Below are 14366 nucleotides of genomic sequence, written 5' to 3' on the forward strand. Positions count from 1 at the left end.
TTAATTTTCATCAATATCTACTTATCCATGTGTCAGCCACTGTCGGAAACAGCTGAGCGACAAACTGGCATTGCTCAGATATAGGCGTGGTGTGGATGTCCCCAAAGTTGTGCAAGTCCCCATAAATGCACTGAGGCCCAGCGCCGGTCAATGGGCCGGCTCTTGCCGGGTCCAAGATCTGGCATCAGGTGTCTGGCCGGATCTCGGACTCCGCCTACCTCAGCCCTGACAAGGCTTTACCGTGACCCAGCTTCACCGAGGGAAGCTGGGGCTTGGGGATCTAATCTGCTCTGTCCTCCCTTCTCCAGCCGTCACTCGTGGGTTTGCAGGCTCTATTTTCTCGACCTATGGTCGGTCTTCTGGCCTGAAAAGGTACACCACAGGAATTAATGGGCTATGATGACCATCACTGAGGTGGGGGCTTCGCTCTTAAAAGCAGTCTTTCTATCTGCTGGGCACACTATTGTTTTCCAAATGTACATCTTACACTTCGCTAAAAATAAAAAATTCAAAGTTGTTTTCAAACTCAAAAATTCTGCTTTAACTTGCATTTGTGTTCTTTGAAATAGCCTGTAATCTTTGTGCCCCATCCTTTGTGTTTTATCACAGGTTATATTTATAAAGATGTTATATGCTTTCCAAACTGATTAATCACAAATAAATGCTTCTGTTGTGCTGACAACAGTTATTAGGAAATTAAAATGTGGGTTCATGGGTGCCAAGTTTTGCTTTTCACTACAGGGGTAGAAATATAAGCAAGTGACCAGCCCAACCCCTGCTCGGACCAAACACATGTTATAACACTTGTATTTTTTTTTTTAATAAGGAATTGAAAAAACGCATACGATTAACAATCCGTTTTTAATGTATAACATCTCAGCAACAGTCTATCAACCTGCAGAGCTACCCTGGTAACCTTCTACCATAAAGAATGTCTATGATTTTCTTAATATACTAAAAAACAGTGCATTACCGAAGGTATTTTGGGAGCACCACTGCCATGGAAGTGATTTGAAGTGGGATAGATGTACAGAGGGGAGATTGGAAAAAGCAGCTTGAGAGAATGGCCCCATTTTCAAACTATTATTTTGAACATTTCCTTTGAGTGGAGTGCAAATGCCAACTCCGCCCCCTCGGAACTCTGCCCCTCCTCCAAACTCCGCCCACACCCTGGCCCTTGTGGGATCCCCTTTACATTTCTTCCATTTCCACCGCTGCTGAGGCCCCACTGTGGACCCAGTTGTGATTGTATGTTCTGATTCACAGCGTGCTCTGTGGTGACACACAAGAGAATCAAGAACATAGTACAGATTACACATGGCTGTACAAGAGGGAGACATCAAAGCGCTATGCAGAAGGCTCTGCGCTCCACCTGGTTTGGATGCGCACCATTAGAGAGGCCTTCCATTCTCTGTTAGAATCCAGTTGTGAATGGCAACCATTTACCTCAGTAAAGCAGATACAGAGCTGACAGTCATACATGAACCTCAAATACTTCACACCCTCCCTACCATGCCTCTTGCCTTTTATATAAATTCCAAACTTTCCTTCAAGTACCAGTGAGGCCTGTATGTAGTGATCAAAGTGAGCGGGAACGGTCTGGACAGTGTTCCACTACTTTTATCTATTTCTGTTTACAATTCCTCCATATTCACGATGCTACACAGAGGATTTGTCCATTCATGTCCCTGTGCAAGTCTAAAAAGTTGGAATAGAAGAAGCCTTTGTTATTAGTCTCTTAAACTATTGCAATGCCCGGGAGGCAACGCTTGTCAGGTGTTGCACTATCTTTCCTCCTACCGTCTCCCCTGCCGAGACCACAGTTCCACTACTTTTTCGGGGCACTTCTACCACTGTCTATATGACCGTCTTCATGTTGAATCGCCTCTGGGAGCTAACACCCTTACTGCCCCTCACCACATGTCTCTCCATTCTGCAACTCCCACGTAGGCAGGGCAAAGCTCTGGTGAACGGCCTACTGGACTCCACCCGTTCAAGGCTGTCCTTCGCAAACCTGGCCACCCAGTAACACTCACCATTTATTCAATCACAATTCCTGTGTCCCCAAAGAAGAGCTGCATTGGCTCTCTCGGGCGGGTCACACATCCATACCAGTGAAACACTTGTGTATAGGCACGTTATAAATACCATTTTATATCATATCATACCAGTACATTGGATTGCCGCTCAAGTAAGCTGGCCATCTCGGGCGGCCATAGAACAGTGGGTGGCATTCAACTGCCCGGGTAGCAAGACTCCAGAAACAAACCTTTCCCTGCAAAGCGTCCGACCCCTGGAATGTTATCCTTTTGCAACAAAAACTTCCCATCCCCCTCCCTACCCTGTCGCTCTTGTGCCATTTTCCTCCCATGCCTGCACTGGAGAGGCTCCACAGACCACACCTGTAGCCTCCAGCCTCCTCTACTGTCTGATCTGGACCACGAATCACAGGGATGGCCCTTCCATTGCTCTGTACCTTGCAGCAGGTTGGTTCAATCTTCAGAAATGTGATTGAAAATATACATATATAATATCAAATGTGTAAACATTAATCCATACGCTGACACGTCTCTGTCACATGTTTGCTACGCACATACCTCTGTTACTCGTGAAGGCTGCGCCTGTTTTCTTCACATACATCATATAAAATACATAATCCGAGGACGGTGCCCGGAATGGGACTTACTGCATATGAAGCAGGGCTTGTGGAAGCTTCTCCCGTTGCACTGGATCTCCTCCGCGTGGTACACCGTCTTGTCGCAGGCCCCGCACTTGGCTCCGCCTCCAAAGTTCGGCATCTCTGTGGCTATAGGACAGGCGCTGACAGACCTAGAAGAGAAAAGAGGAGCGTTTCCTGTGGTTGAGGAAGCAGCCATCTTTGGATGTAAGAACTCTATGCCCCAGCCACTGCCACACCCCTGTGCAATATCCAATGGCATACCTGCGTGCCTTTTTAATAATAAGGGAAAAGGTTGTAGGGTCACGAAATCATGCCTTTTTAAGGTGTTTAAATTAACAACCACCTGATGGACAGGTCTTAGTTTAAAATACAGAGCAGGAATGGTATCCAGTAATTTCAGTGCATAATATTAATCGCCAAGCACTTCACCTACAATATTTAATCTAATATATAGATTTTTTGGGGCGGGGCGTTGGAGTTCGGTGGTAATAGAAGGCTACAGTTGTTTTCCCCCTGGATTTTGCTCCTGCACAGAATTGACAAGAAGTGTACACAGAATAGTAACTGGTGTTTCAACCGAAACATCAAAAAATCCTGTAAATAAAAGCCTGAATGGGAGATTTGGCCAAGTCGAAAAATAATCTTCGGAAAAATAATTTTCGGTCTTTTCTCATTCGAACATTTCCGTTGCGGTAATCCAACCCCATCCGTTTAAACCAGTCCCGCATGGAAATAGTGCCAAGTTGTTAAATATCTTGGAGTCAGTGCTGGTCTTAGAGGCGGCCCGGGCAGAAAAAGAACAATTTGGCGCCCCTCATTCAACGTGCCCCTGGTCAACTGTGGGGGGGCGGGGTTTGGAGGCACAAAATATCAAAATATTTCTTTTCAGTGGTGGGAGAAGGCAACCTTTTGAAATTAAATGTGCTTGCAGCCGCATTTAACAACAATGTGCTTGCTGCGGCACCCTATTAAGATGATTAGCTCCCTGCTCTGGTGTGCTCTGGTGCAGGAGTGGGGAGATAATCATTGGAAGAAGGCGCTGATGCAAGCATCAGTCTAATGAAAACCGTCCCGCTCCCGCATCGCAGTGGGCAGGTAATTATCTCAATAGGGTGCCAGCTCCCGCGAGGGCATTTAATTTTAAAAGGACACTTGTACCACCAAGCCAGCTCGAGGTAGCCCTTGAAAGGTTCCCCCGAGCTGGTGCCCTGGGAGGCTAATAGCTCCCTGGGGGGCTATGGAGCGCCGGGTGGTCGCCCGGCCCGCCCTTCCCGGACCTGCTTAGAGCGACCATCTATGCCAAGAGAATTGAATTTACTGATTTAAAGAATAAGAAAAGGTTAGCCATGGCAAGTCCTACAGAAATGTGGCCCCTTTTTGGCAATTCCTATCGTTAAATACTATCATCAGATAGTTGTCCCATGTTTGCTCTATGGCGTAGAAACTGGTGTATTGCCCTCAATTGGATTAACGATGAGGCTCCTATGGAAAAAGTGTTATCTTACCCGCAGGGGCTTCCAATTCCAGTTGCAAGACACCTATTAGGGTTCATTTCAATATGTGCTCGTGCGAATTAGTAAACACTACAACTCTTTAGACAAATTCTAGTGCGCCCAGACAGCAGCTTCAGAGGCGTAGGCAGGGTAGGGCCTGAGGGGCAAGGCCCACCCAAAATCTCAGCAGCGCTGTGTGGGCATTTACAGATATTTGTGTCAGTGCAGTGGGCCCAACTACATTAGCATCAGTACAAAAAAGAAGGTGGGTGAGGCGCGCACTCCCGGTCCTGGTCAATTGAACCTGTTGCAAAAAATAAGTAGCTGGGTCACATCCCAAAATGGACAAATATTCACAGGGTTAGATCCCTTCTGCTGCAAATCAGGTGCTCAGTATTAACAGGGTTAGATCCCTTGCTGCAAATCAGGTACTCAGTAATAACAGGGTTAGATCCATCAGCTGCAGTTCTGTGGTCTGTAGTTGTTCTCCTCCTAGCGCTTTCTTATCTCAAATAATCATCAGGGAGGCTGTTGAGCAGTTGTGTCTAATTAGACTCAAAGGATTCTGGTAGCTGTAGTGAAAACGTTTTTTTCTGTTCAGGTGACCAGCAACCGACACCCCTCCAAAGCACAAGTCCTTCCCAAATTTGGGGGAGGGGAGAGAACCATCTTTATGATTCTCCAAAGTGGGGCACAGTCACCCTGTGGCGCTGCCTCTGGAGCCCGGGACTCCCATAGCATTCAGTACAAAAAAGAAGGTGGGTGAGGCGCGCACTCCCGGTCCTGGTCAATTGAACCTGTTGCAAAAAATAAGTAGCTGGGTCAAATCCCAAAATGGACAAATATTCACAGGGTTAGATCCCTTCTGCTGCAAATCAGGTACTCAGTATTAACAGGGTTAGATCCCTTGCTGCAAATCAGGTACTCAGTAATAACAGGGTTAGATCCCTCAGCTGCAGTTCTGTGGTCTGTAGTTGTTCTCCTCCTAGCGCTTTCTTATCTCAAATAATCATCAGGGAGGCTGTTGAGCAGTTGTGTCTAATTAGACTCAAAGGATTCTGGTAGCTGTAGTGAAAACGTTTTTTTCTGTTCAGGTGACCAGCAACCGACACCCCTCCAAAGCACAAGTCCTTCCCAAATTTGGGGGAGGGGAGAGAACCATCTTTATGATTCTCCAAAGTGGGGCGCAGTCACCCCGTGGCGCTGCCTCTGGAGCCCGGGACTCCCATAGCATTCAGTACAAAAAAGAAGGTGGGTGAGGCGCGCACTCCCGGTCCTGGTCAATTGAACCTGTTGCAAAAAATAAGTAGCTGGGTCACATCCCAAAATGGACAAATATTCACAGGGTTAGATCCCTTCTGCTGCAAATCAGGTACTCAGTATTAACAGGGTTAGATCCCTCAGCTGCAGTTCTGTGGTCTGTAGTTGTTCTCCTCCTAGCGCTTTCTTATCTCAAATAATCATCAGGGAGGCTGTTGAGCAGGTGTGTCTAATTAGACTCAAAGGATTCTGGTAGCTGTAGTGAAAACGTTTTTTTCTGTTCAGGTGACCAGCAACCGACACCCCTCCAAAGCACAAGTCCTTCCCAAATTTGGGGGAGGGGAGAGAACCATCTTTATGATTCTCCAAAGTGGGGCACAGTCACCCCGTGGGAAGGACTTGTGCTTTGGAGGGGTGTCGGTTGCTGGTCACCTGAACAGAAAAAAACGTTTTCACTACAGCTACCAGAATCCTTTGAGTCTAATTAGACACACCTGCTCAACAGCCTCCCTGATGATTATTTGAGATAAGAACAACTACAGACCACAGAACTGCAGCTGAGGGATTTTACCCTGTTATTACTGAGTACCTGATTTGCAGCAAGGGATCTAACCCTGTTATTACTGAGTACCTGATTTGCAGCAGAAGGGATCTAACCCTGTGAATATTTGTCCATTTTGGGATTTGACCCAGCTACTTATTATATTTTTTGCAACAGGTTCAATTGACCAGGACCGGGAGTGCGCGCCTCACCACCTTCTTTTTTGTACTGAATACATTAGCATCAGGCCCCATTTGCTAGACAATCCTGGCTACGCCTCCGAACAGCTTGTTCATTGATTGGAATGTTGAAATACATCCAGGTGTGTGTAAGGCTCTGATGTGTTGGAAGCAGCAGACCATGTGTGCATTGAGCGCTAATAATGGCTCAACAGATGCATTTACAGCACACCATGTAGCGTCGAAAGGAAACTATTTGAGGGGGACTGGATGGAGAATCCGGGTTGAGCCATGAATTATCATTTGTTTTATCTTAAATATGAAATTAAAATCTTTTAATGGGTTGCCATAATATTTGCAAAGACACTTTTCTCAAGTGCATAGAAATACTATGCTAAGATTTAAGCTGAATCTACTAGAGAATTTACAGGCACGAGGGAAAACGTGCCAAGAAATTAAAGATCATGTAGACAATGCGCCGTTGCCGTGGAAACGCTAAATCATTCAATAATCACACGTAACGCATTACATGAGCTCTGTTTTGAAATGTTTGGTAGATTGGTGTCTCGTGAGTTTCTTTTAAATAAATACGGATTTGTTTTGGTCCAAAATTTTAACTAGTCAGAAATCTATTTAGGATATTGTGCTCACAAAATCTTTGCATAAGGTTGTAATGTAACACCATGTTTTATGTCATGTGACTACACTGTGTACTTCTGTGTTCCTTTTTAATTGTAACTTGCGCAATGTTTTATTTAAATAAGAATAAGTGTAAAATATATACCTATAATAATAAAAGCGGTGAAAATGAAAACAATTGCACAGTCTGCAATGAAAAATCAGCGGGAAAAACACATGGACATTGCAGGAGAGCAGCTTACCTCTCCAGGAGAGAATGCTGCCACTGGCCTGGCAGTAATGGTTTTGAATGCCCAACAAACAGAGTGAGGATTCACGCTTTCTTGTGATACCATCCCCTCCTCCCCATTATGCACAATCCTATGCACACAGTGACTTATATTACATAGACAGAGCATTGCTACGGCATAAGATTCGAAATGACAGCCTGGCAGTGACATTGACGCCTTGTGGTCTGCCCAGGCCACCACACTTCAGATACCGGTCCGCCTGGTGCACGCTGCCGTAGCACGGCCCTGTAACCCATCATGGCTTCTGGGAAACTCCACAAAGCCTGGGGAAAAGGATGGAACCGGCTCCATCTCTTGCACGCTTCATATCAGTGAAGTAACTTTGCTGAACATGACTTCTGAAGAAAAGGTGCCCCAGCCAACTGAATAGGGACAACATGGCGTTGTGGGGGACAAACCCCTCTGCTGCCCCCCCTAAAATTACCGCCATGCTTCGTATATTCTGCATTCATAAAGACAGACACAGCAGGTCTGAAAGTGCTTGCCCTCGCACTTCCAAGGAAGGTGGGTATCTGCCTGCTCTGGATTGCTTGGCTATTTAGACCTGGCCTCTTTTGATGGCCTTTACAGCTGCTGGTATGAAAGGCGGTGGATTCTGATGGGATGCATTTGTAAGAACCCGAATTTGTCGTCCATAAAAGATTTGTTATTGCATAAAGTGCTCTAATGTGGTTGGATGCTGTCAGCAGAGGTTGTGGAGTTGGTAGCAGTCCTTTACAATCAAAGAAATGGCATGTCCTCACCAACCCAAAAGGATATTACCAAGATCGTTATTACTATTGCAATCTTAATATTTAAGCGTCCATGTTTCCCATTTAATGGATACATGCAAATATTTATAAACATAAAATACACGTTTGCTGCCTTTTTCATTGATTTGAGCCAGCCTGGTCTGGTAAAGCCTGTTTTAGCTGATAAAATCGTGTTACTGAGAAGTCATGTATCCAACGGTATGCCGTTGTTTGACAGACTATATAGTCTACTCTTTGGTGGACTACATTTAGTATTTGACCAAATACACATATGAATGTAGATGTGTGTGTGTGGTGGTACGTAGATTGGGGGTGGTGGTAGGGTTTGTGGGGCAGGAAGGGGGAGCATTGGTGGGGACCCCCATAACAAAAAAAGATCAAATCCAGGTCGACCAAAATGTAGTCGACCAAAGATGCTGACATGATTACCACGTTTCTGACTAGGGCTTGATGCCCTCCACAACTGTCTGATGGGCACACCCAGGAGTGGACTGTGAACCAAAACCGGCCCTGGAAATAATGTTCAAAGTGGCCCCATGTTACAATTCTTCAGCAAGCCCAACCCTTTTCCTATGAGAAATTCGGGAAATAGAATAGGTTACCACAGAAAAGGGGCCCAGGGTGCAGCGGTCTACTGGGAAATCCCCAGAGTTACCCATAGGCCAGTCCACCTCTGGGCACACCTGAAGATTGCAGTTGCAAGTGTTCCCACCAATGACCCTTTAAATCACAAGGACACCTGAAAGTGTTTTTGGTCAGTCACTTTACCACAGCGGGTCCTCTTTTTGATTTAATGAGTTTCCATTAAGAAAATAAAATGAGGGAAAAGCCAGTTAGCGCTTCACTTTCTAGCGTGCCAAAAAACAAGAGGAGGAAGAATGGCAATAATCCAAATTAAAAACAGAAATGAAGAGCATATGCAGATGCACAAGTCTTCATAATAAATAATAAAACGCCCTGTGATGCCCATAATAACGAGAATAAACCTGTCAGCAGAGCCGATAACAATGGGAATCATAGCGCCGCCTCTGTGGTTCCCTGCTTCTGTGGACCTGTACTTCTGGGCACGGGGGAATGTTGTCTCGTCACTGGCACATTCTATTTCAGACCTGCTATCCGGCACGTCTAATCTCCTGGCTCAGCCCCTCCACTCATCAGTCTTTGGGAAAACCAGGTCACTTTCCGTTTATAGACACCCTTTCAATCGCCGCCAGCCGGGACTGCAACAACTTCAAGAGAAGGGTATTTCAGGCTAAGGGATGGCGGATCATATCTAAAATATCGTCGCCGCTCTTAAGACTGTGTCCAAGCGACCAGTATTTTACCAACATGGCCAATTTGTTTGTCTGGAGGCCGTGAGAGCCACATGAAAGGAAATCGGGGTCGCTGTGGAAGTGGCCGGAGCCTACAATGATTCTTCATGGGAATCCAGGACGAACATACTTGCCCATAGCAGTTATACTGCTGCCAGGACAAACATTTAGAAAGTGTTGGTAAGTGTTTCACATGCTAAGTGTTAGCGCTACCCAAACAACTCCTGCATCCATACTCGAGAGCATGTAGCTCAATTTGTGATGGGATCCACCTTGACTGGGAGCCTACAACCAGTTCTCCAGCAGATCGCTGCCCAACTAGGAAGTACAAATCAGTCTAGCATGTCCAGGTGTGATGCTTATGGCAATTGCTTTGCAGTCTGCAGTGTTGAACCCAAGATTTACATCCCCCACTGACACAATGTGCTCAGGACTTGTTCAAGTCTATTTGAAGACTAGGAAAAAAGTGACGTTTCGGCCCACCTCCCCCAGCCCCAATGTGGCAACATTCGCTACTTTGAGTCAATCTGTTTTCCTTTGGCGGGCACCAGGTCTTGGCTTTCCCTAGAACCAGCCCTGAGTTCCGTGTCCAAGACAAACTCTTTCCCTCTCCAGGTGACCCAGTGAGGCGCCCCAAAAAAAAGCATTAGACTCACAGCTTTCCCTGGTCCAGCACACCACCGTTTGTTTACATTTCCCACACGCAAACTCACATTTCCTTTGAAAGAAACGTCAGCCATCTTGTGTTTAAATCATTATAATCTCACGCGGAATACATCTGCCTTCAAAATTTAGAGAAAAAAAGCCGAATTTGTGGAACGCGTTCTACTCGGAATTAATTTCTGTAGAATATTTGTATTTAATGCAGGCAGTTATGTTCCTTTGAACCATACTGACCAATGTTATTGTCATGGTTATGTTAATTTCATTAGGGAAAAAGTCCTTGCATTAGATTCATTTTGTGGAGCTATCAGTCAATGGAACTTTCTTTGACAGCATTGTTGCCATATAATACCCCAACATTCTGATCTGCACATCTTCTAGTTCGTAGGTCAAAATAGCACTTTCCAAAGCTTCCTTGAAAAGTCTCAGACTGCGCCATTCTTGAGGCCTCCCTCCAACCGAGCACTGATGTTTGCGCTCCGCCCCCACCAAACCCCTGTTGCGTTCTTTGTCATCCTCCACCTCCCGTCTCTAGCCTGATCCTCCTACCTGCGGCGGCCCACATGGCGGCGTCCTGCCCTCATTCTCCCTGTGGCCTCCCTTTGTACTTTGCTTTTTTCTTAAATTCAGGAGCAGAAATGTCATTTCTTGAGCTGGAGGTGGGTAGATTTGTGTCTGGTTCTCTGGCTCACTGGCGAAGCCTTGGAAGCAACAGCTTGCGTGACCCGTCCAGGATGGCATTTGGGGAATGTCAGATGAGGTTCTGGAGTGGTCAGTTGGGGGGCAATCTTCCTCATTTTGAAACTTTTCAGTTCCATGGTTTTGAGAAACAGCAGCAAGTGTGGCACCTGGCCCAAATCAGGGCTTCACGGTTAGAGAAGTGGTTGTAACATTAGGGATGTAATGCAGGCGAGCCATCTGGGTGATGGTAGGAAGGGGATGTTGGGAAAGCAAAGGGTTAAGTTGTACCATACAGGGGTGCCGAGTATGCGGTTGCTCTGCCCCCCCCCCAACCCAGGAAACTCTGCGATGAAAGTCCCTATACTTTAAACAGGACGTCTGGAAATGTTGTCCACTGGCCCCTCCTCCAGCCCGGAAAAATCAAGTCTATGGCCCTGGTACCAGACCTATAGAACCATATCGCTCAGTAGACCATATAGACGTTCTCGATTATCCAAGTAGGGCTAGCAGCAGTTAGGGTGCAAGCACAGGGTGGGGTGAGTGACAGCTTCCGATTTGCACTATAGAGGCGGTACTGGTCAGTATTTGGATTGGTTCTTTGCCACCGTCCATGGCATCGCAACTTGGCACCAAGAGGTTTTGAATAACTAGACCTGACTGCCATCACTTTATACCTGTTGCTTACACAACCCCCTCCTTTTCATCAGCTAGGCTAAGACCCTTTGCATGACGCACACGCAATATTCCCCGCCAGCCTCCAGTGTTGGGTTCAGCCTGCCTATTAATGCTAGTGCCTTGTGTCTCACTAATCGCCTGTTTTGAATGTTCTCTTGGAGTGTGTTGGACGTGATGCATGTTTTGCAGGTGCCGAGCTGAAAACGCGGCATTTCTTAGCAAAAAACACTAGACAATGTTCAGATGGCACCATCCAAAGGAGGGCTGTGTGACAGCCTATTAATCATCATCGCCCTCACCCATGATTCCAACCCCTTTGCCTCAAAAGAGATATCCTGACACCAGTCCTTCAGACTCCCTTTTCATGAATTACTCCTTCCTCACCAAATTCACCATTGCCTTCACCTACGGAACTCTGAGCCACGCCTCATCTGCCGCAAAACGTTTTTTTACTACTACACCGCACTGCAGTTCAGCAGGTCACACCTACTCATTTTTGGCAATTTTATCCTTTCGTATGATTCCTCCACTGACATTTCTTCAAGCGTCCTACCCGCACTCATTTTTGCACTCAGAAATCACTTCTGACCTCTCCATGCTCGCACATTTAGGATGCCACAACCTCGACCAGACCATCACCTATTAACACTCCTCTTTAAACATTCTCACCCCCAAAATCTCATTTGGTGTGACCAACTCTATGGTCACAGCCAGGCTAAATAGCCAGCGTGCCAGAAGACTCCCCTATATACAGAGCTTTCATACTTTCCAGCTAATTTGTGCTTTATAAACGACCGACAACATACATACTCCATATCATGGGCACATAAAGCACCCACGCCTGGGTTCTTCTTTCCCAAACAACTGTAAAATGGTGGTTGCACTCAATGGGTTCCATTGATTTGAACCTAGGCCACTATTCCCAGAATGCAACATCATATGAAATGAACGTTCTGGGGCATTGTGTTTCCACTTTCTGGAGTATTGTATCCACTGTGTCGTGATGCTTTATGCCAGAGATGTCCTTTGACAAGTATTGTAACATGGTAGTGTAATCATATGAGATCCGGTGATGTCAAGCAAGCCCTCAAATCCAGAAGCAATTAAGTCGCCAAATGAAAGCCCTGTAGCGTTGCGACCAGACTGGCAGGGATTCCTCTGTTACATTCATACAAGCATCCTCCTCACACGGACCCAAAAACGAAATGGTCCTGAAGCATCAAAGACATCTCAGCCTCCCAATCACATGCCACCATTGAGTCATCCTGTTTCCTCCCAATCGTGTGCCACCATTGAAAGTCATCCTGTTTCCTACCAATCATGTGCCACCATTGAGTCCTGTTTCCTCCCAATCGTGTTGACTCGTCCTGTTTTCTCCCTATTGTGTGCCACCATTGAGAGTCTTGTTTCCTCCCAATCGTGTGCCACAATTGAGTAATCCTGCTTCCTCCCAATCGTGTTGACTCATCCTGTTTTCTCCCTATCGTGTGCCACCATTGGGAGTCCTCCTGGTTTCTCCCAATCATGTGCCACCATTGTGAGTTCTCCTGTTTCCTCCCAATCGCGTGCCACAATTGTGCAATCCTGTTTCCTCCCAATCGTGTGCCACCACTCAGAGTCATCCTGGTTTCACCCAATCCTGTGCCACCATTGCGAGTTCTCCTGTTTCCTCCCAATCGTCAGCCACAATTGAGCCTTTCTTTTTCCTCCCAATGGTGTGGCACCACTAAGAGTCCTCTTCTTTCCTCCCAATTGCGTGCCCCAATTGAGTCTTCTGGAGGCGGGTCCCCTCCCCCTGTGGAGAGGCCCCAGGGCGCGGCCGGGAAGTGCTGAGAAGACTGAGGAAATGGGCGGCTGGCTGAGGATGTGGTGACATGCCCTCAGCCAGAACAATGGGAAAGCCACAGGGGGCTTGGCAACTGTGCCAAATGAAGCCATTAAGACGGGCCAGGGGAGTGGAGAAAGTGCAGCAGCGCTTCCACTTCGCCATCGTGACCCTGCCGGTCACCTCGTGGCTCCCCTGGACCTTCTCTCTGCCGACGTCGTCTGGGGAACTGTTTCCATCCCACCTGCTCTTTTTAATTAGGAAGCGGCAGGATTTGGCAGGTGAGGGTGGACCATGTGGTCAGTGATTTGCCCCTCCTGGTGCAGTAGCGAGGGCGTAGTCTGCCTCACTGGGATGGCTTTGGCCCGGCGGAGGTAGGGGTCCAACGGGAAAGTGGACGGATAAGGGGGTGGTGGGGCCAGGAGGCAGAAGATGTCGGACGATAGAAGGGTGCCTCCTGGGATCCTCCTCCAACATAGGGTATGGCGGGGTGGTCCGCGACAGCTTAGTCGGGACTTCACTGCTGTACAATGCCATAAGGGGGTGGGGTTAGCGGTTCCACCTGGGACTGCCTGTCACAAGGAGGAACCACTGTAAATGTGTTTTTATAAATTGTTGAAATGTACTCGTTATGGTTATGCGGTTTGTGTATTCTTAGTGTTAGCTTTATACTTGGATGTATTGATTCTGCTTAGTAATGTTAAAAAGGCTAAACATGACCATATATTTCCAAAAAGGTGTCCGTCATTTTTTCCGGTCTGAACTGGCACTGCCTCCCTGCTGAGCCCACTTTTTCCACCCAGTCGTGTGCCACCTCTGAGAGTCCTCCTGGTTCTGCCCAGTCGTGTGCCACCTCTGAGAGTACTCCTGGTTCCTCCCAATCGTGTGCCCACATTGAGAGTCCTCCTGTTTCCTTCCTTGGCACCATAGAACAGAAAAACAGATTGAATCAGCCAAACCTCTGCTCTTCTGACTTGACGGCAACTCCATGAGAAAATCCATTAGACTGATGAAAAGACTAATAGATGAGTATTTTACTGGCCTAACAATTATTGTGTGGAAAATTAAAGCATATCATTGGATTTCGCCAAAAATCGGTTTGATATGTACTACTTTCCTGGGAATATGTAGTATTACAGTGTAATGTCACTCTGATAAATATTCTTAGAGGATAGAACCAACGTATGTGCTTTTTTTTTGGGCTTGTGTCTTTTCCTTTTGCCTGAATCCCACAGAGGTGGCTTCCTGTCTAGACACTCACCTGAGGATCATTCGCATCCATGCCAAGCCTAGGCCGCGTGACATGACTGCGCGCTTTGAAAAATGCAGTGTTACTTTAGCAGCGAGGCTGGGTTCATATTTGAAACCCATAACA

At 46.7% G+C, this 14366-nt stretch overlaps 1 protein-coding gene across 1 annotated transcript in view; it reads right to left on the reverse strand.

Moving 5' to 3' along the window:
• CSRP3 (cysteine and glycine rich protein 3) overlaps positions 1-14366 on the reverse strand; it is a 56896-nt gene that overhangs the window by 31540 nt on the left and 10990 nt on the right. The window contains exon 3 of the mRNA XM_069623463.1: positions 2687-2829. Coding sequence (XP_069479564.1) covers positions 2687-2798 — 112 coding nt within the window. The 5' untranslated portion in view covers positions 2799-2829. The remainder of the gene's footprint in view (positions 1-2686; positions 2830-14366) is intronic.

Source organism: Ambystoma mexicanum, chromosome 11 (assembly GCF_040938575.1).
Source record: "Ambystoma mexicanum isolate Mex_15411 chromosome 11, UKY_AmexF1_1, whole genome shotgun sequence".
In the NCBI taxonomy this organism is placed as follows: Eukaryota; Metazoa; Chordata; class Amphibia; order Caudata; family Ambystomatidae; genus Ambystoma; species Ambystoma mexicanum.